General features: G+C 38.2%; 1 protein-coding gene across 1 annotated transcript; it reads right to left on the reverse strand.

Annotated features, from left to right (window-relative positions):
* Window positions 1-8,541: 8,541 nt before the first annotated feature.
* Window positions 8,542-9,103, reverse strand: LOC126355357 (THAP domain-containing protein 1-like). Its single transcript, XM_050005651.1, has 3 exons — window positions 9,033-9,103; window positions 8,722-8,942; window positions 8,542-8,558 (listed from the first exon to the last, which is right to left on the reverse strand). Exons 1-3 carry the CDS (start codon window positions 9,101-9,103, stop codon window positions 8,542-8,544), a joined length of 309 nt encoding a protein of 102 aa, XP_049861608.1.
* Between the last annotated feature and the right edge of the window lie 15,008 nt (window positions 9,104-24,111).

Raw genomic sequence — 24,111 nt, forward strand, 5'->3', positions numbered from 1 at the left:
ATAAGAGAAGCATATCTCCTAATGAAAAAGGAGAACTCGAATTTAGAAATTGGTCCCACAAGATTCTACTCCTTACAAACAAAAAGGGTAAAATGCCAGCCAGTGAAGTAAGTGTGCACATGTATTTACTGCAATAATTTGAAACTTGTTTGTTTCGTCATAAGCAGTGTCACAGGAAAGAACTACACAAAGATGGACCTGATGTTTTTGTGTATATGTCAAGATAAATGTTGGTCGCAGGAGGGTGCAATGTGTCCTGGCGCTGAAGTGATGACTATTGAAGCATTACATCTTCAGAATACTGGCAATGATGTAACCTACTTATTGTGGGAGGGAGGAGAGTTGGTGAACAAGACAGTAGAGCCAGAGAAGTTTGTAACAGAGGTTAGACATTGTGTCACGAAAGGAATCTTATAGAGAAGATTCAGAGACAGGCCACATCAGTCGTAAAATCAACCACATACCAGAATACTGACACATTAGTTCTTCATTTCGACTTTCATGAGAACTGGTCTGTTGCTTTGCAGATCAAAATTCGAAGTTACCACTGGCACACATCACAAATACCAGTGGTCACAGGTGTTGCTCACTTCCTTAGAACATCACACTGTTTTGTTATAGTCAGTGATGATCACATTCATTACGTTGCACATACACGCTATATTGTTAGCGTGATAATTGATGATGCAGCACATACACGCCAGACATTTCATAAATATGTGTATGTGGCTGATGGTGCAGCATCTCATTTTAAAAACCACTTTCAGCTTTATGAGTTCTGCCAACTCTGCAGTACGGGAAAAAAGACAAAAAATTTAATATTTTCAGCAACAGGTCATATAAAAAGTGCATGAGATGGGGTTGGAGATCTCTGTAAACATCTTGCAACAAGATTTAATCTTAGTATGAAGCTGTTGATGCCATAAGAGATTCTACTGGATTGGTACACATATATCAACATTATTAACAAACACGAAACTCTTAACTCTAAGTGAAAGTGTCTTTTATGACCTCTCATGGTCATGCTAATGGTTTCAAATGGTCATCATCAAAAGATCAGTGTGTAGTTCCCACTTCCAAAGTACTGCTCTTGTTGGATCATCCTTGTCTGTGTGCAAATTCAGCTAGACTATGCAAGTTCGATGAGAAGCAAATGAAAAAAAAAACAAATGATCTCTTTTCGACAGTATATATATATATATATATATATATATATATATATATATATATATATATATATATAATGCCTCATAGTATGGGGAACAAAGTATTTATTGACAATACTTTCACATCTGTATCACTTTTGGTTTCTTTATTAGAATTTTTCAATCTCCCAAACACACTTGCTTAGAGAGGTCCTTGGTGTTTTAACAAATCGTCAGAAAATCGAAATATTGTAGTTTTGGAGAGATATGATGACGTAATTGAACATATATTTTTTTCAGTTAACTTTGAAATAATGATCTGACACATTCACTATATGATTTGAAATGAAATCACCGAGTAGCACAAAAAGAATCAGAGAAGGAAGAAAGAACTATATTGGTTAAAAAAAGAGCATATAGCTCAAATTAAGTTCAGAAAATAAAAATTAAAACTTATAATTTCAGGAAAAAATATATTAATTCATAAACATTTGTTTATTGTAGTTCCATGTAACTGCATCAGAGATCTGAAGTAACTAACAAAACTGTATCTTTTTCATGTTGTCCTGTGTTATCATGTTATTTTAAAAATCTTGCTGGCTGTTCCCTTGACAGTACCAATGAAGGCTCCAATAGATGGAAGGGTATCACCAGAGTCAAAGTATTTGAGTGTCAGTAATATCTGGCTCATTAGTGGAGCAGCCATTGCTGAAAGAAAGAAAAGGGCGATGTGAGATAATCTGTGTGACAGTTCAAGAGAAATTTAAGAATATAAATTTGGCAGTCACTTCTTCCACTGTTGTGATTATGTGTATTCAATAACTAAAGATTTCTGTTAGCCAAATAACATGTACCTATGTACTTATAACAGAGATAATCATTACTTCAGAATAAATATGGATATGGTTATGCAGATGATACTAATAACAAAGATACAACAGTTATGTCCTATAGCTTCCCTTACTGTGTTCAACTTAGCTTAAGTGAACATTAATAATTTACTTGCTTATGTGAATAATGCTAGATGATGCGCAATTTTGTTGCTCTGAAGCATTCACTAAAAGATGAAAGGTAGTTGTCCCAATAGGAGATAAGAGTGAGCAATATTTTTTGCTACAGATATGTCTGAGTGAACTTGGGACATTAGCCAAATATCAATTTTTTTACATTAATCAATCATAATCAGCCATCAATTTCAGAAAAAATGGTGGTTCCCAAATGTATAATATAAGATATTTCAGTTTAGTTTATCTTCAACCAGCTACAATTTGACATTTAAAGGAGGACACTGAAAATAACTTGATATTCAAGGAAAGTTAAAAAATAGCATTCCAGGCGCTCCTTCCACATAGTACAACATATAGATTCAATAACAACATTCCTGTTCTGCTCTTGTAACATACACATTTAGCTATTACTTTATGATGAATATAGATGGGCTTATGTGGATCACACTAGTAACTGAAAAACACTACAGCTGGGGAAGCATCACCTAAAAAAAGATAACTTTTCTATTAATCTTACTATGTTAAACTAAGTGAATAAGCGCAAATACTTCATAGGCTTCAGTGAAAAAATTGTAGGTAGGTGACAATGTTGCTGCTCTGAAGCATTAATGAGCCTGAGCCCATAATATTTTCTCTAAAAGACTGAAAGCTGTTGTTAGCCTGCTGTGATATTTACAAACAGTGTAATTCCCATTAGAAGACAGAATGGAACAATAATTTTTGCTATTGACATGATATGACTGAGTGAAATTGGGACACTACTGTTTTATTAAAAAGTTTTACAACATATAAAAGCATAAGGTTTTTCTCTAAGACAGAAAAAGCCGTTAATACAAATAGTACCACAACAGGGGTGTTTTTTCGATTTTGTTTAGTATATTACGGCCCTGTCTAGTGACTAAAATGAAACAGTCCTACCGATACTGCAGAGACAGTAACACATACCAGATAAACAAGACTACTTTGGCATGAATCGTCATTTCAGTATGCCTAATTTACATAAATAGTGCGATGGAATGTATTAAGTATTGAAATCAAATATATGTTATTAAAAATAAAGAGTATTATTTTAGAAAACAGAATAATAGTCTCACTTGTCCCTCATATGTTCCAGTTCCTCTTGTACAAAATTGAAAAGACGAAGTATGGCTTCCTTTCATAAGCAAAATATGCATATAAATACTGAATCGACGACACCTTCCTTCTCCTTCCTCATTCTTATGAACATGTCAGCTAAATTCTCATCATCACTGTGTGACTCTGTCAATATTCCATCCATCTTGAAAACATATTCCCTCGTTAAGCTCAGAAATCGCCAGTTAAGTTATCACGAGTTTATTCTCTGGTTAGTCGTTATTCCGGTTCATATGTCGCATTTCTCGCACTATTCAAAGACAGAGTTTAAAAAACAGCTAACTGGAGATTGTACAACCAGCCCTATGTGAGCGATACATAGGGGTTGTAATATATTTATAGTCTTAATTGAAAGCTGGTTCTTGAAACTTATTCATAAACTTTTTTGGGATAATTTATTCTATCTTCAAGAGCCTTCCAGTTAGTTCCTTCAGTATTTCTGTGACACTCAGCCACAGATCAAACAAACCTATGACCATTCATGCTGCCCTTCTTTGTATACGTTCAGTATCCCCTGTTATTCCTATTAGATACAGGTCCCACACACTTGAGCAGTGTTGTAGAACTGGTCAAATGAGTGATTTGTAAGCAATCTCCTTTGTAGATGCTTGCTCTCCCCAGTATTATACCAACCGAAGTCTACCAGCTGCAACAAGTGAGCCTATATGATGACTCCCTTTCATATCCCCACAAAGTGTTACATCCAGTTGTTTGTATGAGTTGGCCAATTCAAATAGTGACTCATTGAAATTATAATCACAAGATACTACGTTTTTTCCTTTTGTGAAGTGCGGAATTTTACATGTCTGAAAATTTAAAGCAAGTTGCCAATCTTCGCACTACTTTGAAATCTTATCAAGATTTCACTGAATATTTATGTAGCTTCTGTCAGATAGTACTTCGTCACAGGTAACTGCATGATCTGCAAAAAGTCTGACTACTAATAATATTATCTGCAAGATCATTGATACACAACATGAATAGCAAGTGTGCCAATATACTTCCACAGGGCGCACATGAAGCTACTTCTACGTCTGATGATGACTCTCCATTCAAGATATTATGCTGTCTCTTTCCTACCAAAAAGCCCTCAGCCCTTTCACAAATTTCACTTGACACCTCATATGATTGTACTTATGACAATAAGCATCAATGAGGTATTGAGTCAAATGCTTCTCGAAAATCAAGAAGTACTGCATCTTCCTGACTGCCTTGGTTCAAAGCTTTCAATATGTCATATGCAGTGATCTCTATACTAACTGGATGGCGAACTTTGGCTGTCACAGCATGCCGTCGTCTGTTGTTGTCTTCAGTCCTGAGACTGGTTTGATGCAGCTCTCCATGCTACTCTATCCTGTGCAAGCTTCTTCATCTCCCAGTACCTACTGCAACCTACGTCCTTCTGAATCTGTTTAGTGTATTCATCTCTTGGTCTCCCTCTACAATTTTTACCCTCCACACTGCCCTCCAATACTAAATTGGTGATCCCTTGATGCCTCAGAACATGTCCTACCAACCGATCCCTTCTTCTGGTCAAGTTGTACCACAAACTTCTCGTCTCCCCAATCCTATTCAATACTTCCTCATTAGTTATGTGATCTACCCATCTAATCTTCAGCATTCTTCTGTAGCATCACATTTCGTCGTCTGTTAGCGCCGCCATATTACAGTTAGGCAAGACACTGTATGTGATATTTTAGCTAGAAAGGCGGCACTCGTTTTCGTTCGGAAGTATCTACATTCTTGATGATAATATTACTAACTAGATTAACATTAAAGCAACGAACTAGCAACTTCGTTTTACTCTCATGAACACTAAAGTCTACTGTAATATCGTAAATGTAAAGTACCTAAAATCGAAACAATATTTTTCCCAGGTGGAAGGAACAGTTTTATTCACATATGTAGTGCACTTATCAGTGGCGACATCATCTTTGCCGTCGGCAAAAAACGTAATGGGGTTTATTTAAACGTGAATTTGGATATCTACAACAATATGATAATTATTGTCAGGCACCATATAAAACAACCAAAATTAGTGTGTCACTGACACGAAAATTGTTCTCTTCTTTTACTGAACTATTTCACATGTACCAAAGCGGAAATTACAATGAAATCAGTTAATTTAAAGTGCATATTTAACTGAAAACTAACGCATATAAACAGTTCAGTCAATCTGGGCAACTTTGCACCACTTTTTTCTGTCTTTTTGAAAGTACTGCATGCACAATCTACATCAGAACAGACACCAAAATTTCACCCGTATTGCTAAGGTGTGCTTGGAAATGAGGAAATATGTACTAGAGACGCTCTCTTGGAGTAAAATTTCAATTTTAATACTGGTACAAAATTACTCAGTCATTCTGGGTAACTTTAGTCTTAAAAAACATAGTATTTTTCCCATATATAATGTTCTGAATAAATTTACATACCAACAAAAGGAAATAAGTTATTAATAAGAAGTAAAAACAGCGTTGATTCAATTTCCAGATTTACTTTGAAATATCAAGATATTTGTATCAACCTGACTTTGTTCAACTTAAATCACTGTCAGAAGCTCACTTCACAGTCATAGCAATTAAAGAAAAATCACAATCCTAAGAGCTTTTAGGGAGGTGGAAAGACATTTGAATGATTCACAGAGGTAATAAAAACGGTATATTTGGAACAAAATAATACAAACAGGTGGGACACCAACCATTTGAAACAAGAATAGCAATTGGTACAGAGATAATATGATTAGTTAAAAGTTACCCTGATTGTAATGTTCCAAGGAACACCTTCATATGTCTATGTACTTTTTTATCATTTGTAAAATAATGAATACTGTAAACATTAAGCATGAGCGAGAGTATTGAAATGAGAACACAAAAACACATTGAAACACGAAATTTATTTTTGTCATTTCCATACATTTTTAACCACTGCTGCAATGTTACAAGCACAATACTACACATTACTGAATAAAATAGTCTTACTGAGTTTTGTCTTACACTAGTTGTATTGTGACCTATTTTCTCAAGTGAAAACCTTTTCCCATATGTTTTCAGCCGCACCTGAGTGTACCTGGATGCAATCTTAAGTACAAGCTGTGTCTCATGTAAATCTTCAATTCCGCATTCATTATGGAAGTCATGGTCAAGTTCAGGGAATGAATAGTTCATAAATTTTTTAAGAACACACATGACAATCTTACTAATTAAATGCTTTTGCCTCACGTCACCATTGACAACAAACATTTGAAACAATTTTTCTGAGTGCTCCAGAGTATACAGCATTACTTGTTTCAATAAGCTTGCCTCGGCTTACAAATTTTGTGAATGAGCTTTTTTCTGCAGTACTAGGAAGTGCATATGTTGCGTCATTACAAACAATGGGTGGCCTAAGGATGTAAAGGCAGTCTTTACATGTAACTTGTTTTGAAATTGTGAGGGCAACATATCCTACAATGTAGTACAAAATGTTCTGCTTGTATGTGGAAAATAGAGTACCCTTTTCAATAAGTGAGCACCATTTTTCTGTTTCGTCTACAAACATACAAGAATCATCTACAGGAGGACACTTTTGTGATCGGGAATCATATAGTCCTACAGGTAACATTGAACACATGTTAAAATTTGTACAGTTTCCCCCAACAGTGCTAACATTAGTGCCTAAAAGCAACTTGCACATAGCACACTTCAACTGATATGAATTTGGGTTGTTATTCCAACCCCCTCTAGATCTCACACATGAGAAGAAGAGTTCAATATGGTCTTGGGAAAACTTATATGTCAATAAATATTGCAGAGGAGACTTTTCCCTAGTCATTATTTCCAGTGCAATGGCTTTAATCGAATGTGTGTTCAAAATTATGTCAAAGGCAAAAGTATTTCTTGGGTGCTGCAGGAGAGAAACACCACTTACTTTTAAACTTCTTATATAAGATTCTGTCTGATGAAAAATATCAAGCCAATATGCCTGATTACTGAGTTTCAGGCTGGCTTTATATCGTGAAGCTGGAGGATTTCTGGAGTTAAAGAGATCAAAAATTCTGTCTATAAATCTCAAAAACTCCACTGTTGCCTCACTACCATGGAATCTGGAATTGCCAGCTCTTCTCAAAAAATCTGTAGTGGCTGCAACACTAGAACTGAGTGTTTGAACTGCTAAGCTGACATTCATCTATTTATTAACATAATTAATATGTTGTCCTGACAACTTGTTAGCAAATGTCATGCATTCCTCAATTTGCAACTCATTTAGTTCTTTTAAGTACTGGCACTTAATACAGCCATTTGTAGACTCTATAACACCTACTTCTGCTAATGCATTTCGAGCAAGTTTCACTATATGACACATATCCAAAACACAGTAAACAGTGTGGTTTGAAACTGGGTGAAGAACTGAGAAAAATACACGTTTTGATGAAAATTAATACTGCATCCCAATGAACGAAGAGTACTTATATTTGTCCTTGTGCCATAACAAGTGACTGCCCAAATTCTGATGCCTCAATTGCTTAGCCTCGCAGAGCAGAGTTTATTAACTTCGCCTGCACACTACCATCAAAGTCATTCACTAAAAATACGCAACAGGACACTTAAATTTACCTTTTATGGACACAAGTATAAAAACTAATGCCTCTGAAGTTTCTTTCACTTGTTTTTGATTGTTCAACTTCTCCTCCAAAATCTACAAAACCTGTATATCTCTTAGATTCCTGGTCCCACACTACCTGTTTTCTAATTGCCATACTGTCTATTATGAGGCTAGAATCTTTAAATTCAGTCCTCACTTGATGGTTAAATTCAAAGTACCTGAACACATCACTTAAAAAGCCAGGATCACAATTCACAGTCCCTGCCCAACGTGAAATCAGTGATTTGTGAGGCACAGGCATTAATGTCTGTAAATATTCATATGCCTTAGGAGAGAAAAAATACACTGTCATTGCAAACATTTTAATATCTGTTTTGTACCTGTTTCCCTTGGATGACATACTATTATTCAACAAATTGCACACTAATTTCAAATGAGTCGCTGTTTGTTGATTCAGGAATTCATGGAGCTTCTCTGTTAGATGACCCTTCTTTTTCAGAGCACTTGTGATGTCTTTCGTTGAATAGTTTTTCTCCTCTCTTCTCCTAATTTTTTCCTGCAGTCTCTTGATTTTTCTTCTCAGTGTCTCCACAACATCTGGTAAAAAACTGCATGTGACAGTGGCCTTGTCAGTCATTTCTATTTGTGTTTGAGATCCACATTCCTTAGATGTTTCATAACTCTGAGAAAACTGTAACAAGAATAGAATAAAAGTATTACAGGCATGAAACAAAGTTTGGCAAGTACTTAGGAGAAAACATGTTTGAAAACAGAAACAATGTTTATGTGAAGTGACAAACATGTTCAATATAATCATGAGTTTCTACAGTAGGCTGTTCAGTTGTTATTCTAACGCCTTGGTTGCTTTTCCTTGGGCATTAAATGCGTTGGAAACGCAAACTGTGATGGCACTTCATCAGGCTTGAGATGCCTTCTCGAAGTACCAGGCCTCACTAAATAATCTTCTTCCAAGAAGTGATCTCCGCACAAGGAACTAGCCCTTGTAGGCGTGAAACCTTTGCGTCTAGTGGCAATGACCCACTGTTTCAGCAAATCACCTTTTTGCAGAGGAAACCTGTCCAAAACAGAAGACACATTGTATCATCCAAGGTAACGACCAAGATATTTACGAGATTGTTGTCATTTCTTGAGATTCAATTATTACCTGTGGAAAATTAAATTACTTTCCTTGTTCTGCCGGTTCGTACAGTTGTATGCAGAGCACGAAATAACCATTTTACACTCACTACATACACTTCGTTAACACCAAGAGAAACTTTTTGCCTAACTAAAAGATGGCGGACGACATAAACAAACACTCCTGAGATGGCGCGGATAAGCGCTATGGTCAAAGACAGAAGATGTACATCCAGTTAGTATGGAGACCATGAGAAAAATGCGAGTTGGGTTTCACATGACCGATGTTTACGGAATCCATGCTGTTTGGCACTGGAGAGGTCATACTGTTCAAGATACTTCATCATGTATGATTTCAGAATATGTTCAAATATACGCAAAAAATCGACGACAGGGCTACTGGACAGTTGTTTTGTGGATCATTTCTATTACCTGTTCTGCAGACAGGTGTGGCTTATGCTTTTTTAGAAGAATGGGGCACAGCCATTTGTTCAAAGGATCTGTGACAGATAATAGGTAGAAGACGGAAATTTAGTATAGAATCTGATAGGGATTCCAACAGGCCCTGGAGCTTTGTTCAGTTTTAACAATTTCAGCTGTTTCTCAACCCCACTGACACCAATGCTTATTTTAATTCATCTTTTCAGTGGTGCAAGGATTAAATTGGGGCAGTTCTCCTTGGGTTTCCTTTTGTAAACGAACTTTTGAAACCTGAGTTAAGCATTTAAGCTTATGCTTAGCTACCCTCAATTTCAGTTGCTGTCTCATTCGCTAGGGACTAGACACTAACTTTGTTGCCACTAATAGACTTTACAGATGACCATAATTTCTTTGGGTTTTGTGAAATATCATTGACAATAATCTGCTATGGTAGTCATTGATGGCATCACACAATGCGCTCTTGAGAGTCAAACACGTTTCATTCAGTATTTTTCTGTCTATAGCCATATACTTTGTTTTACACCTGTTATGCAGTAATCTCTGTTTCCTTAGAATTTTTTTTGTAGTGACTTTATACCATGAAGGATCCCACCAATTATAAAATGTTCTACTGGGTATATGTCTATACAGTGCATGGTCAACTATTCTTTTAAACATGAGCCATAGTTCATGTACATGCTCCTGTCATACGCTGAAAGCTTCAAGTTCCTCACTGAGGTATGGCACTACCGATTTTTCATCTAGTTTATTGATCATGTATATATTTCTGCTCGGTTTAGTTGTCCTTTCTACTTTGGTAATCATTGTTGCCACAGCTATGTTATGGTCACTGATACCAGTTTCAATGCAGTCGTTCTCAAAGAGGTAATCTCTATTTTTTGCCATTAGATATATTTTCGTCATTAGCGGGGTTCTTACTATCTGTTCTAGGTAGTTTTTAGAGAAGGCATTCAGTAATGTTTCACAGGATGTCTTATCATGCCCATGACTAACAAAGCTCCACCAGGACCTACCCCGTAAGGGGCCTTCCAGCCAATGATGACAAACACTAATTTCCATTACAGTATGATTGGGGAATTTGTGAACTGAGGATTTCTCTAAAGTTCTGGGTTATATCAGGAGATGAGTCTGGTGGGCGATAGAAGGATCCAATTATCCATTTATGGCCACCCCTAATACTGAGTCTCACCTAAACAGTCTCACATGTAGCTTCAATTTCTGCGTTGGTGGATTTGAGTTTTTGTCTACTGCAACAAATACATCACTTCTACTTCCCATTTTCCTACCATTTCGTTATGCACTCCAGTTTTCCCCAAAAGTCTAATTGCTATTGATTTCAGTTAAGATTAGAAGTTTTATTTTTGCAATAATTGTTCTGTGTAACATATTTAAGTGGAGTAGGGATGAAAATACAGTAAGGTAGAAATTGCTATTTGACTCCAACTATATGAAGGACAATTTGATCAAATTGTGTATATAGACAAGCCAAAATATATTCAGTGGAGGTTCTATTTTGATCGAGTTTTTTTTACTTTGTAATCAAATTTTTGAAGAATACTTTAATGAGATTTACTCATATCAGGAATGTAATTCAGTTTAAAACAGTTTCAGGAAATAACTCTTCCACAGGCTTTTGCTTATTATCTAAATGCCTGTGTGACCTTCGATTTTAATGGCGTTAATAGCCAGAGAGAAAAATATAAAATAATAGAAATTTAGAGCTATGCCTTGTGCATTGTGATATACCTTTTGCATTTCTTACTTTTATGTTTTCATCCTCTTTAAAAGCAAAGAGAAAAGATGAGGTGGTAGTAGCCCAGCGTAGAGCCTGTGCCTACCGTCAGGTATTTTTGACTTTCAGATGTTAAAAGACAGAGCAGTTTTTGTTCTTGTATGAGTTGTTGGAAGGAAGGTTTCGCTCAGTGAGCGAACGAGTGAGAACCGCCATTTTTTAGCGAGTAATTGCAGACCGCCATTGTGTGTATTTTCTATGTGCATCGAACAGAAATATAGTAGTGTTTTATTAACAGAATATTTGTGAGAGTTATTAATATTTCAAGTAGTAATGCAATAAGAAGAACGGAAGCCCACCTGTGTACTTCGGAAAATTTACGAAGATCCGAATATAACAACACGGCCACAGTCAAGGAGACGGCGATCGGACATAATATTAATAATTGGTACGCATAAAATACTATGAAGACGATTTGTTTATATAAATATAAACTAAAATGATTCCTTTCCCGTTACAGGCAATGCCTAGCTTATTGTGCTTGTCCCTCATGCCAAAGAATTAATCTCTTTAATTCATCCATTTTAAAAAAGCCACACATTCCAACATTTTATTATCATTCATTCCCTATCCTATTATATTATCATTTTATTATATTATAAAGTGGCGACAAGTGACAGGCACAACACGTAGTGGGCAAAACTGTGAGTACTAGTATTGTTAGGAAAATGATAAACATGTATGTTAACAATTTCTTTATGTTCCATGTACGCTGATGATGTGACGGAGACGGTGATGTGATACTGAAAGGAAATAATAAATAAATTAGAAGGAAGAGGACGACAATACCAAGAACGTACAACAAAGCACAATAGAGGACGTAACAGTTACAAGACAACAATCAGGTAAGACCGCGCAATGCATATAGAAAATGCGTTCCCAGTAAGCATATTAGAAAACCCAAGCACCTATTTCCTAAAATCCAGAACCTAAAGCTTCAGAGATTAACGCTATTGTATTCGAGTAGAGACAATGACATTTCTTTATTAGTACTGAAAATATATTGACCGAACAACAACTGAGATTACAATTACATACAGCTGTATATGCATTTTTAGCGTGAGAAGTACCAGGAAAGTGGAATCTAAAGAGAGAAAATACTGATTTTGATAACTGTAGTGCCTTAAGAGTTTCTATAATGGAGAGTCAAAACAATAAGGAAATGTCATTCGAAAATCAAAATGCCAATGTAGTGGGTGTGCATTTACAAAACGCAACAATGAGTGTTTTGGAACCGTTAAGTGGAGATTATTTGGATGCTGGGCACAACATGCCATTGTTGCATTCGACGCCCGTGAATACAGAACATTTCATTACCAGCAATACTTTGATTACAATAGACGAAATTAATGACAACTCAAGGCAGGAGAATATTTTAAATGAACGTAGTACGCGTAGTACAGACGCAGATGCTGACAGGCGTAGGCCGGAAATGAACAGAGAAGATATGCAAGCATTATTTCGAGCTTTAACAGAAACTATACAAACTATCATGAACACAATTAATTCAAAGATGTCGAGTTTAGACATAATCCAAGCAGACATGAGTAACATGAAAACAGACATGACCACAGTAAAGTCCGAGATCGCGAAGGTAAATACAAACATGACGCACATTTCAGGCGAGGTACAAAGTTTGCGCACAGAACTCAATAACATGGATACGAAGTTCACACAGCAGATTTCGCAAATCTCCACGGAGGTGGATAGGAAAATTAATGAACAAGTGCAAATTTCAGTTCATGATATGGGTGAGAAATTAAAAGGCATAATGAGAGAAAATTTTGAGACACTAACACACACATATCGACAGGAGCTATCCGGTATTAGAGAAACCCAAGAGAATTTACAGGCAATGCAAAAGAATACACAGGTTAACTTAGACAATGTACAATCAGAAGCAGCGAAACAACATTCTTTCTGTGACGACTTGCCAGAAAATGTAGAGAAAATCACAGTGGAGATAGGGTTACTCATGTTAGAACACAAGAGAATCAACTCAGACATTGTGCAGCTTTACGAAACGGTAAAGAGTAATACAAAGGACGAAAACACAACGTTCGCAGAAAAATGCGTACGTGAACAGCGCACTTATGTGGAAGCGGTAAAGGAAGTAATGGGGGAAAAGGAAGAAGAAATCTTAAAACGCATAGAACAGGATATCAGACAGGTAGAACAAAGGTTAAGGGACGAAATAGTTAGCAAACAAAGTACGGTAATATCATCGCCGGGGGCGGTAAGCGGAGCGTTAAACAGCTATCCGCCAGTGGGAGGAATCAGTGGCGCGGACAACAATGCCCAACCCACGCCGCGCGACAGCATGTCGACGCACGACGCGAGCAATGGGCAAAATTTTTGTGAAACAAATATACCGTCACTGCAGGGAAATACTGTTCCGCCCTCCTGGACAGAGTTGTTAATGGACGAGAGCTTAATAAAACATCGACAGTTTCCCGTATTCTCAAATGAGAAAAAGCGAACGCACCCGGTAGTGTTTGTCCGAGCCTTCAGAAATGTACTGCCGAGGACTTGGACAGAAGCTCAAAAGATCAAATATGTAGTAGGACATACCGAAGGTGATGCCCTTTTGTGGGCTACAGAGATGTCAGAACTTTGCGAGACATATGATCAGTTTGAGAATGCATTTTTAGATAAATACTGGTCTACAGCTATCCAGGAGAGGTTAAGACGAGAGATATTTAACCCAGTACCATATCATTCAAAATTCGGGGGGGCTGAGAAACTATTTTGAAACATATCTAAACAAGACCCGTTACTGGAATAATCCGATCTCTCATGTAGATGTATTGAAAATCTTAAAGAACAAGTTACCTGCAAATGTTAGGGAAAAATTAGTAACTGTTCCCGAATATGACCTTGAGTATTTTCTTTTAGTGCTCGACTCAATAGATCTGATTCATGAGGATGGGCAAGCCATGCCTAGTTATCGTAACGGTAATGAACACTACCCAAACGGAAAGAACAACTATGGTAACGGCAATGGATTTGGAAACTATAGTGGTCGTGTGCGTATGAATGAATGGCATCCGTATGCACCGCCGCGTCACAACGGCAATCCGTACAATCGGCCTACCCACCAGCCACAGGGTGACCGAGGGTACGAAAATAAATATCAGCCCCATAGGTACGGCAATGGCCGAGACATTAGGAATCCGAGGGAAAACTTTGACAACAGGCGACAAGGAAATGCAAATTACCAGGATCGGAATATGCAACACAGGGATCCGAGAGAGAACAGGCAGCCAGTACAATCAAATCGAAACAACCGGGAAACGAACTGGCGAGCACGCGAACATACAGTGAACATAGTAGAAATGACGGCAGAAAATGAATCCATACCTTTACCACCCCCAAGCAATAGTAATCGAGCGTGACTAGAGGAAGAAGGTAATGAACTGTCAATGTGCCACAGTACTAATATGAGCGACATACACACTAACACGAACAGGGACGGAAAGGAGGAAGTAGAAACTGAAACAAACCTACACATACAGCACATCCGGAATCTATTTTTAAGGTATGATAAGGACACAGAAATGAAAGAAGACCTGTTTACTGAGGAGAAAGGAACAACACCCAAGGTAAGTGAAATTATTCAAGCAATAATAAAGGTAAAAGTGCGAAACATAGATGTACCCGTTGTTTTGGATACTGGCGCGTCGACAAGCCTCATGTCTACTAGCTTGTTCAAAGAGATAGCGAGGGAAGTAAGTGTACCCACGCTACCCGTGGAGAACTGTAAGATCGTAACGGCAATGGGAAGTAAATCTAAGGTTATAAAATTACAGGCCAGCATACCCATTAGCATATGTGGTGTAACTTTGCAGTGTACTTTCTTGTTGGCAGACAAACTGATAGTGAACTGTATACTTGGTATGGAGGTGTTCAGAAGGTATGGGGTGAAAATAGATATCGGCAGCGGGGAATGTCAATTTCATGTAGGAGAGCGTAGGTAGGAGGTTTGTCACTCTATGACGAATAAACCGATTGGCGCTCGGTTCCTCTCCAGCTAGGAGGTACAATATTTATATTTTCGTTACCCTCTCCCTCTTCTACTGTCCTGTTTAGTCAATAAGGAATGTTCAATTTTCTTCTACTATCTAAAATGCGGAGATGAGAATGCAACCTAGTCGTTAGAGATTTTGCTTGTAATTTTGGTATTGAGCTTTCTTAAGACATAAATATCTATAGAAGCACAAGAAACTTTTTCATATTCCTTAAGAGAACACTAAATATATGGGAAGAAATAAAAGAATTGTACACAATAGTGGACGAGTGAAAATCATTAGATTACGTAGTTACAATACATAAAAATAATTAAACAAGAGCGATGGAAAAGAAAGGAATTCACAGCGCGCGAGCTTTGAGCTAGCGGCACGAGCGATGAAGAGTACTGAGACGCGCAGCCGCGCTTGAAGCGGAGTGTACTTATAACAATTACATACGAAGCGGCTAACAGCTGATCGTAGGGGTCGAGTAGGCAAAAAGCACGGTTGAGTTCAGTGTCCTCAGCTAGATGCGCAAAGACACACTGCGCATCGCGACGAAAACCATTCTAGAATTTAAGCGAATCGGCATTCACGCTGCGCTGCCAACTGGACAAAACAGAAGCGACACGAAATGAAGTACCTATCAGCTCATTACTCTAACGTAAATCAGTTACACAAACAAAACTAACACAGACATTTATCCCCAAGATGGAGACTATACTGTAAAGAGCACTAATTTCAAGAGTATATCATTAAGTTAAGCATACGTAGTTTTAAGAAAAGGACCGCATCTGTGCAAGTTAAGTACAAGGAGCGTAGAATAAGCTAAAATTGTGAACTTAACATAGGCTATTGAATGTACATAGTTAGAAATAAGCATGAGTATTCAAAGGAGAAGAAAATATACACAGATATTCCTATCAGACTATATACAACAGTATTAAGACAAGTTTAAAAGAATAGTAACAACATGTACACTTAAAAGAACACGATTAGCACTGAACTTTATTGAGAACTAAGGGGCTTACATACAGCACGCAAGTCAGCGACGATGGGGAACGTAGACTGAAATATACACATAGAAAAGTGCGTGTGACGGAGACGTAAACTACAAAATAACATATCGTACGAGATTTAGCGAGAGGAGCAATTGTGCACTTATAAGACTACACTTCTTTACAGACAACATTAGAATTAGCGAGCGTGACGTATAGGGAGAATACATACCCACAAATTTGCTATTACAGAACTCACTTAGGTTAGTTGCTATTAATTTCATGGTACCTTATACGAAAAGCATAAGCAGCTGAGTAAAACTGTCAACATGAATCGTACAACTTGCGGGAGATAAGCTAAGTAAATACGAAAACCAACCAATATGCACACAACGTAATTATACGAACTAAAACAAAATAACTGAGGTAAGTACTGTATGTTTAAAAAAGCAATATACAGAAACAAATTAATTTCACTGTTGGATAATACTTGGAAGTAGAGAGAGTGTGAAAAGTTTTAGATTCGATTGGAGGTATTAATTAGTTAATCTACGTTTGTGGTGACATAACATGCATGAATGAATCTAGGAAGAGAATGAAAGTGTATTAGAGTAATATGAGTTTATTTATATTTGTGAGAAGAAATAAATAGGGCGGTGGTTCTAGTGTAAGAACCCTGTAGGTAATACATGAGTATAAATGGCGATTTACGTGGAAGATTTTTTAATGAATAATTACATGGATATACGGCGATGAATATGAAGATTAATTTTGCAGTGGTACCTGGGAAAGGGCCACGAAGGCGACGTAAGAAAGAATAGATTATATAGTTTTAGGTCTTAGAATGAATGGTTGTATGAGTGTGGAAAGCAAAGTATGATGATGTATGTACGGTAAGTAATTATGAAAACGACCATCTTGAAGAAGCAGTGAAGAATAAAGAAGAAACAGTGGAGTCCATAGTAACAAAGGTACACGCTACATTTAAAGTACACTACAATACAGTGATCTGCTACACAGGCGTCAGAAAGTAAAACAAATTAGTATGAAAAATATTTCTTTAGCGACTAACTGTTACAGCTTGAGCAACTATAAGGTGAATATTAATGAAAATATGATATACGATTCGTATGAGGAACGAGCACAAAATGCAGTGAAACAATATTTTCTACACTGAGTTCTTGACACACGCAGAAGCGAAAACAGTACTTTAACATAAGCACGTTCTTCTTCTGCGGGAATGAATTATGAGTGGAATTACACATGGCAAAAATACAGTAAAAGTATCGGCCACACATTACAAAGGGTAAACACGTACATGTCGTCGCATCAATAAGGCAGAAATATGACTTGAAATATGTGTACATGAATGTGTAATATTACGACGATTAACAAGCAGTGATGAAGTCAGGATTGTCAAAGGAAAAAACATCCTACACACTCGCTCACAAACGAGCACTTGTAAATATTGTACGTAGTATGGTGTCTATCAAATGCCAAGGATAGAATAAGTACACTAACGACGCACTACAAGTAGCAATCTTAGAAGTAGCTTGATCTCTGAAGCATACCTTAGCAAATCTTCTTTTTCCATGTAGTGAGTAGTGCTGGAACGTATTTTCTATGTGTTTTTGTGAAGGTATAAACGCGCAGGAGGTCGGGCCTGCAAGTCAAGAGAAGAAAATGCAAATATTCAGAACAAATGGAAGAGTACTTCTAATTTACGTATTAGTGTGTAAAACGATACCAAACATGGAATCCATAAATGAAAACTGAAGGTGAATTGTACATTTAGTTGTCAACTATATTATTGTCAATGTCGAAGTCTATGTAAAATGTATGTATGTACTGCTTTCTATGTCTAGTTGTGAACGTAAAAACGCGCAGGAGGTCGGTCCTGCAAGAAAGGAACAGGAAACCCAAATATTCAGAATAAATTAAAGATTCCTTCTGATTTGCATATTAGTGTGTAAGAGGGTGCATGTAATGGAGTCCACATATATGAAATGAGTAAGAATTGTAAATTTGTATGCCGACTTTATTATTGTCAACGTTTTTGTCTATGTAAAATGTATGTACTATTGTCAATTTTATGTGAAATTTTATTCTTGAAAAGGAACCATTTATGTATGTATGTGAAGTGCAACGCGACGGACGAGTAAAACACTCGCACGTGTGAAGTAATACAAAAATGTTAAGGCCTAATAATAGTGAAAATAACGGCTGAGCCGTAGTAAGAGTAAACGCTACAATGTGGCGAAGTGAATACAGTGAGTGTGATGCGTGTGCGACGGAAAAATGAGAGGAAATCCGTATAACCACGAGTTGTGGTGTGAGGACCGCTGAACTACAATGAACAACGGAAGACAATGCCGAGTTCTGCAGTGCGGCCCTTACCTCACCTTGCTGTGCGAAAACCTCGTCCAGGCGCGAGATGATGTATTGGTGTTCTTCGGGTTGAGCGTTGGAGCTGAATCCGTCGTATCCAGTCTCCGGACTGGAGGGCATATACAACACCGACTTCATGAGCCTGGAGCGACATTACGATGGATGTGCGGGCAGTGCTGCTGCTCACGTGGCGCTCGCGTCACTGCGACGGGCGCGGTAAACAATGAGCTGCTGCTAGCCATAAGCGCAGCGAACAATGAGATAGCATGTGCTGAAAAGACACCTTCTCAGAACGGCCAATGAACCAAAAGCCAGTGAGAAAAACAAGTTTTAAAACATGGTGAGGACAATTTACGAAATGTAAAATTTTTCCCCTGTCCATACAGCTTAACAAGTATAATGAAAAATCACAGACTAAGACGTTAGCACGACATGGACGTACGATTATGTAATATAAATATATGTGAATGTCGTTATGTGATATAAGTGTATGTGAATGTATTTATATGTATGAATTTGTAATGAACAAGGAAATGAACTTCGTAGACTTACTTGTAGTAGCTTAAGGGTATTAAAACTCCATTGACTTGCACCAAATGACTCAACATGAGCCCCAAGGTACATAAGGCTACTGTATACTGTCTCACTAAATAAAGAGACTTATTCCCAACAGTATACAGTAGGGGGGCAATTGTGATATACCTTTTGCATTTCTTACTTTTATGTTTTCATCCTCTTTAAAAGCAAAGTGAAAAGATGAGGTGGTAGTAGCCCAGCGTAGAGCCTGTGCCTACCGTCAGGTATTTTTGACTTTCAGATGTTAAAAGACAGAGCAGTTTTTGTTCTTGTACGAGTTGTTGGAAGGAAGGTTTCGCTCAGTGAGTGAACGAGTGAGAACCGCCATTTTTTAGCGAGTAATTGCAGACCGCCATTGTGTGTATTTTCTATGTGCATCGAACAGAAATATAGTAGTGTTTTATTAACAGAATATTTGTGAGAGTTATTAATATTTCAAGTAGTAATGCAATAAGAAGAACGGAAGCCAACCTGTGTACTTCGGAAAATTTACGAAGATCCGAATATAACAACACGGCCACAGTCAAGGAGACGGCGATCGGACATAATATTAATAATTGGTACGCATAAAATACTATGAAGACGATTTATTTATATAAATATAAACTAAAATGATTCCTTTCCCGTTACAGGCAATGCCTAGCTTATTGTGCTTGTCCTTCATGCCAAAGAATTAACCTCTTTAATTCATCCATTTTAAAAAAAGCCACACATTCCAACATTTTATTATCATTCATTCCCTATCCTATTATATTATCATTTTATTATACACTCCTGGAAATGGAAAAAAGAACACATTGACACCGGTGTGTCAGACCCACCATACTTGCTCCGGACACTGCGAGAGGGCTGTACAAGCAATGATCACACGCACGGCACAGCGGACACACCAGGAACCGCGGTGTTGGCCGTCGAATGGCGCTAGCTGCGCAGCATTTGTGCACCGCCGCCGTCAGTGTCAGCCAGTTTGCCGTGGCATACGGAGTTCCATCGCAGTCTTTAACACTGGTAGCATGCCGCGACAGCGTGGACGTGAACCGTATGTGCAGTTGACGGACTTTGAGCAACGGCGTATAGTGGGCATGCGGGAGGCCGGGTGAACGTACCGCCGAATTGCTCAACACGTGGGGCGTGAGGTCTCCACAGTACATCGATGTTGTCGCCAGTGGTCGGCGGAAGGTGCACGTGCCCGTCGACCTGGGACCGGACCGCAGCGACGCACGGATGCACGCCAAGACTGTAGGATCCTACGCAGTGCCGTAGGGGACCGCACCGCCACTTCCCAGCAAATTAAGGACACTGTTGCTCCTGGGGTATCGGCGAGGACCATTCGCAACCGTCTCCATGAAGCTGGGCTACGGTCCCGCACACCGTTAGGCCGTCTTCCGCTCACGCCCCAACATCGTGCAGCCCGCCTCCAGAGGTGTCGCGACAGGCGTGAATGGACGGACGAATGGAGACGTGTCGTCTTCAGCGATGAGAGTCGCTTCTGCCTTGGTGCCAATGATGGTCGTATGCGTGTTTGGCGCCGTGCAGGTGAGCGCCACAATCAGGACTGCATACGACCGAGGCACACAGGGCCAACACCCCGCATCATGGTGTGGGGAGCGATCTCCTACACTGGCCGTACACCTCTGGTGATCGTCGAGGGGACACTGAATAGTGCACGGTACATCCAAACCGTCATCGAACCCATCGTTCTACCATTCCTAGACTGGCAAGGGAACTTGCTGTTCCAACAGGACAATGCACGTCCGCATGTATCCCGTGCCACCCAACGTGCTCTAGAAGGTGTAAGTCTACTACCCTGGCCAGCAAGATCTCTGGATCTGTCCCCCATTGAGCATGTTTGGGACTGGATGAAGCATCGTCTCACGCGGTCTGCACGTCCAGCACGAACGCTGGTCGAACTGAGGCGCCAGGTGGAAATTGCATGTCTAGCCGTTCCACAGGACTACATCCAGCATCTCTACGATCGTCTCCATGGGAGAATAGCAGCCTGCATTGCTGCGAAAGGTGGATATACACTGTACTAGTGCCGACATTGTGCATGTTCTGTTGCCTGTGTCTATGTGCCTGTGGTTCTATCAGTGTGATCATGTGATGTATCTGACCCCAGGAATGTGTCAATAAAGTTTCCCCTTCCTGGGACAATGAATTCACGGTGTTCTTATTTCAATTTCCAGGAGTGTATTATAGCATGTCATTAGAGAAATGATTTCTAGGTGCACTAGTACTTCAAATGCAGAAATAACAATTTGAATTTTATTTCTATGACATGCATATAAAATATCAGCCCATTTTTAAAACCTCACTATTTTGGTGCAAAAAGATTTTTAATTAAATTCTTGATGTCAGTTTCTTCTGCATAACCTTCTTTTACTCACACTAAAAGTATAAATAATTTTTATAAATGGCACACTATGTGCACTGTAATATTAAATTATTTCCTACACTTAGAAAACTACTGCAATGCACAGGATTTTACAGTCCTCTCCACAGGTCACTTACTGGCACATTGTTTATTGCAGCTATGAAGTGTGTGACTTTGACTTCTGGTTCATCCTTCATAAATCTAAATCTGGTTTTCTTAAAACTGCTTCCACCATTATTGTGAAACTCCTATCCTATGCAAAGCTGCAACAGCGTTTCCAGTAAGGCTCTGAGCTGTTTATTTTTCTTAGTTTTGCTTTTTTTCTTGTGTAAGTGTGTACTGACGAGCCCAGAGTGCACCCCAAGAAAAGCTTTAGTTGGCTTTGTTGCGATTTTTAAGTAAATCTAATAATACATTTTCATGGAATATTGAAGCAATTTTTGAAATCTTATTTCAAGGCACATAATTTTCTTTTAATCAACATGGATTTTAATGCCTTCCTGTTGTCAAGGGAAAAAAACTAGAAAAGAAACCAAATGATTGAAAAGAGCCACACTTCTGGACCTCAGCTAAATCACTTTTTTCCAGAGTTAGCTCTAAAAAGCTGATTTGGTAACACTGCAAACCATTGCTTCAGTGAACATGTTGGTCGACATTACTTTTAATAAGTGCTTGCTAACATATGATGAGATTCTAGAAAAAAGAGTTTGAAAAAGGATATCCATTATAAACTGTGCGAGTCACAAGCTAAGAACACAAACAGTTATCCAGTAAAAATCATTGAAGTTGTCCTACAAACATTCTGAAACATGTATCTGATTATCACTGAGGTGTTTTGGATTAGACAGTAAATGAGAAGAAGGCCATCTAACTGAGTGCCTTTAAAACCAGTAAACCTTACCTTTAATGCAGCCAGCAATCACACAGAAATCTCAGGGCCATTCTTAGAATTATCAAAAGCATTTGATGTAATTGATCATGGTATTCTGAGAAGTCTTGGATGATACTGCATAAGGTGCCTGTCAAATGAATGGATTAAATCGTGTTTGGGATATTTTTCTCATTTAATGGAAAAAAATGCGTCGAAAGGAAAAAATTCCAGATTAACTTTACAAGTCTATGTGTGCTATGCCATAGTGCTCTGCAGAGATCAATTTTAAACCTTTTCCACTTATTTTATATAAAAAAAAACTGTCTTTCAATTAGATGTCAGAGAGTCAGGGCTAGTGCTATCTCCACCTGACACCAGTCATTTGATCAAAAGGGAGAACGAAGAACGTCTTACCAGGACTGTAAACGGTATTATGAAAGAACTGTCTGAGAGGTTTACAAGAAATAAGTTAATTGTAAATACACAGAATACATAAATCCATGAATTTTCATGCATCGCAAAATAAAAGTACAGTACAACCAATAATATGTATGGACAACTAAAATATTAGTGGTACTACTAAAACTGAAGTTTTTGGGATTCATATTCAAGAAAATTTTAAATGGAGTTCTCATATGATATTCCTAAATTCAAAACTTGTAGAAGTGAGCTATGTAACAAGAATGTTTTGTGACTGCGCCAGTGCTGAAAGCATCGAAGTCACATATTTTCCTCATATAAATTCGTTACTGACAACATCATCATATCTCAGGAAATGTACACCAATCCAAAACAGTTTTCATGAAACAAAAAGCAATTATAAAAATAATTAAACGTGGTGGGTAGTCACCCAAACAAATTTTTAAACAGCAAATAATTTTATCTCCCCTTAAATATTGAGAGTAGTTATGCATGTAAAAGAAAGTGTACTGAGGAAAGAAATTATTTTTTACTTAAAACAAAATTCTCCTTGACTATAGTACCAGATCGTACAAGACACAAGCCTTGTTCACAACAACACCACATCGTGCCAAAAAGATGTATATCATGCAGGAACAAAACTGCAACACATTACCCAGAAATAGCCTATGTTTTAAACAAATTTGTAACGTCCTACCTACTGCAAACCTGCCTGTACTCAGTGACACAGTACTTTATGTATGAAAATGTATAACTCATCCATTTAATTTGACAAAGAAGTGGCATATATAAACCAGGTTGTACTCAAATTTTTATATATTCATTATGCAGTATCCAATATGTCATAAAAATTTAAATAAGAAACTGTGGTGTCACCGCCAGACACCACACTTGCTAGGTGGTAGCCTTTAAATCGGCCGCGGTCCGGTAGTATATGTCGTACCCGCGTGTCGCCACTATCAGTGATTGCAGACCGAGCGCCGCCACACGGCAGGTCTAGAGAGACTTCCTAGCACTCGCCCCAGTTGTACAACCGACTTTGCTAGCGATGGTTCACTGACAAAATACGCTCTCATTTGCCGAGACGATAGTTAGAACAGCCTTCAGCTACGTTATTTGCTACGACCTAGAAAGGGGCCATATTCAGTTACCATTGATATCAACTTCCTTAACTGTTATATCAAATTTGACAGGCAAGTACTGTTCTTTGCATACCTTCATCTCTCCCTCCCAAGTAAAA

This window comes from Schistocerca gregaria, chromosome 3 (genome assembly GCF_023897955.1).
Source record: "Schistocerca gregaria isolate iqSchGreg1 chromosome 3, iqSchGreg1.2, whole genome shotgun sequence".
Lineage (NCBI taxonomy): Eukaryota > Metazoa > Arthropoda > Insecta > Orthoptera > Acrididae > Schistocerca > Schistocerca gregaria.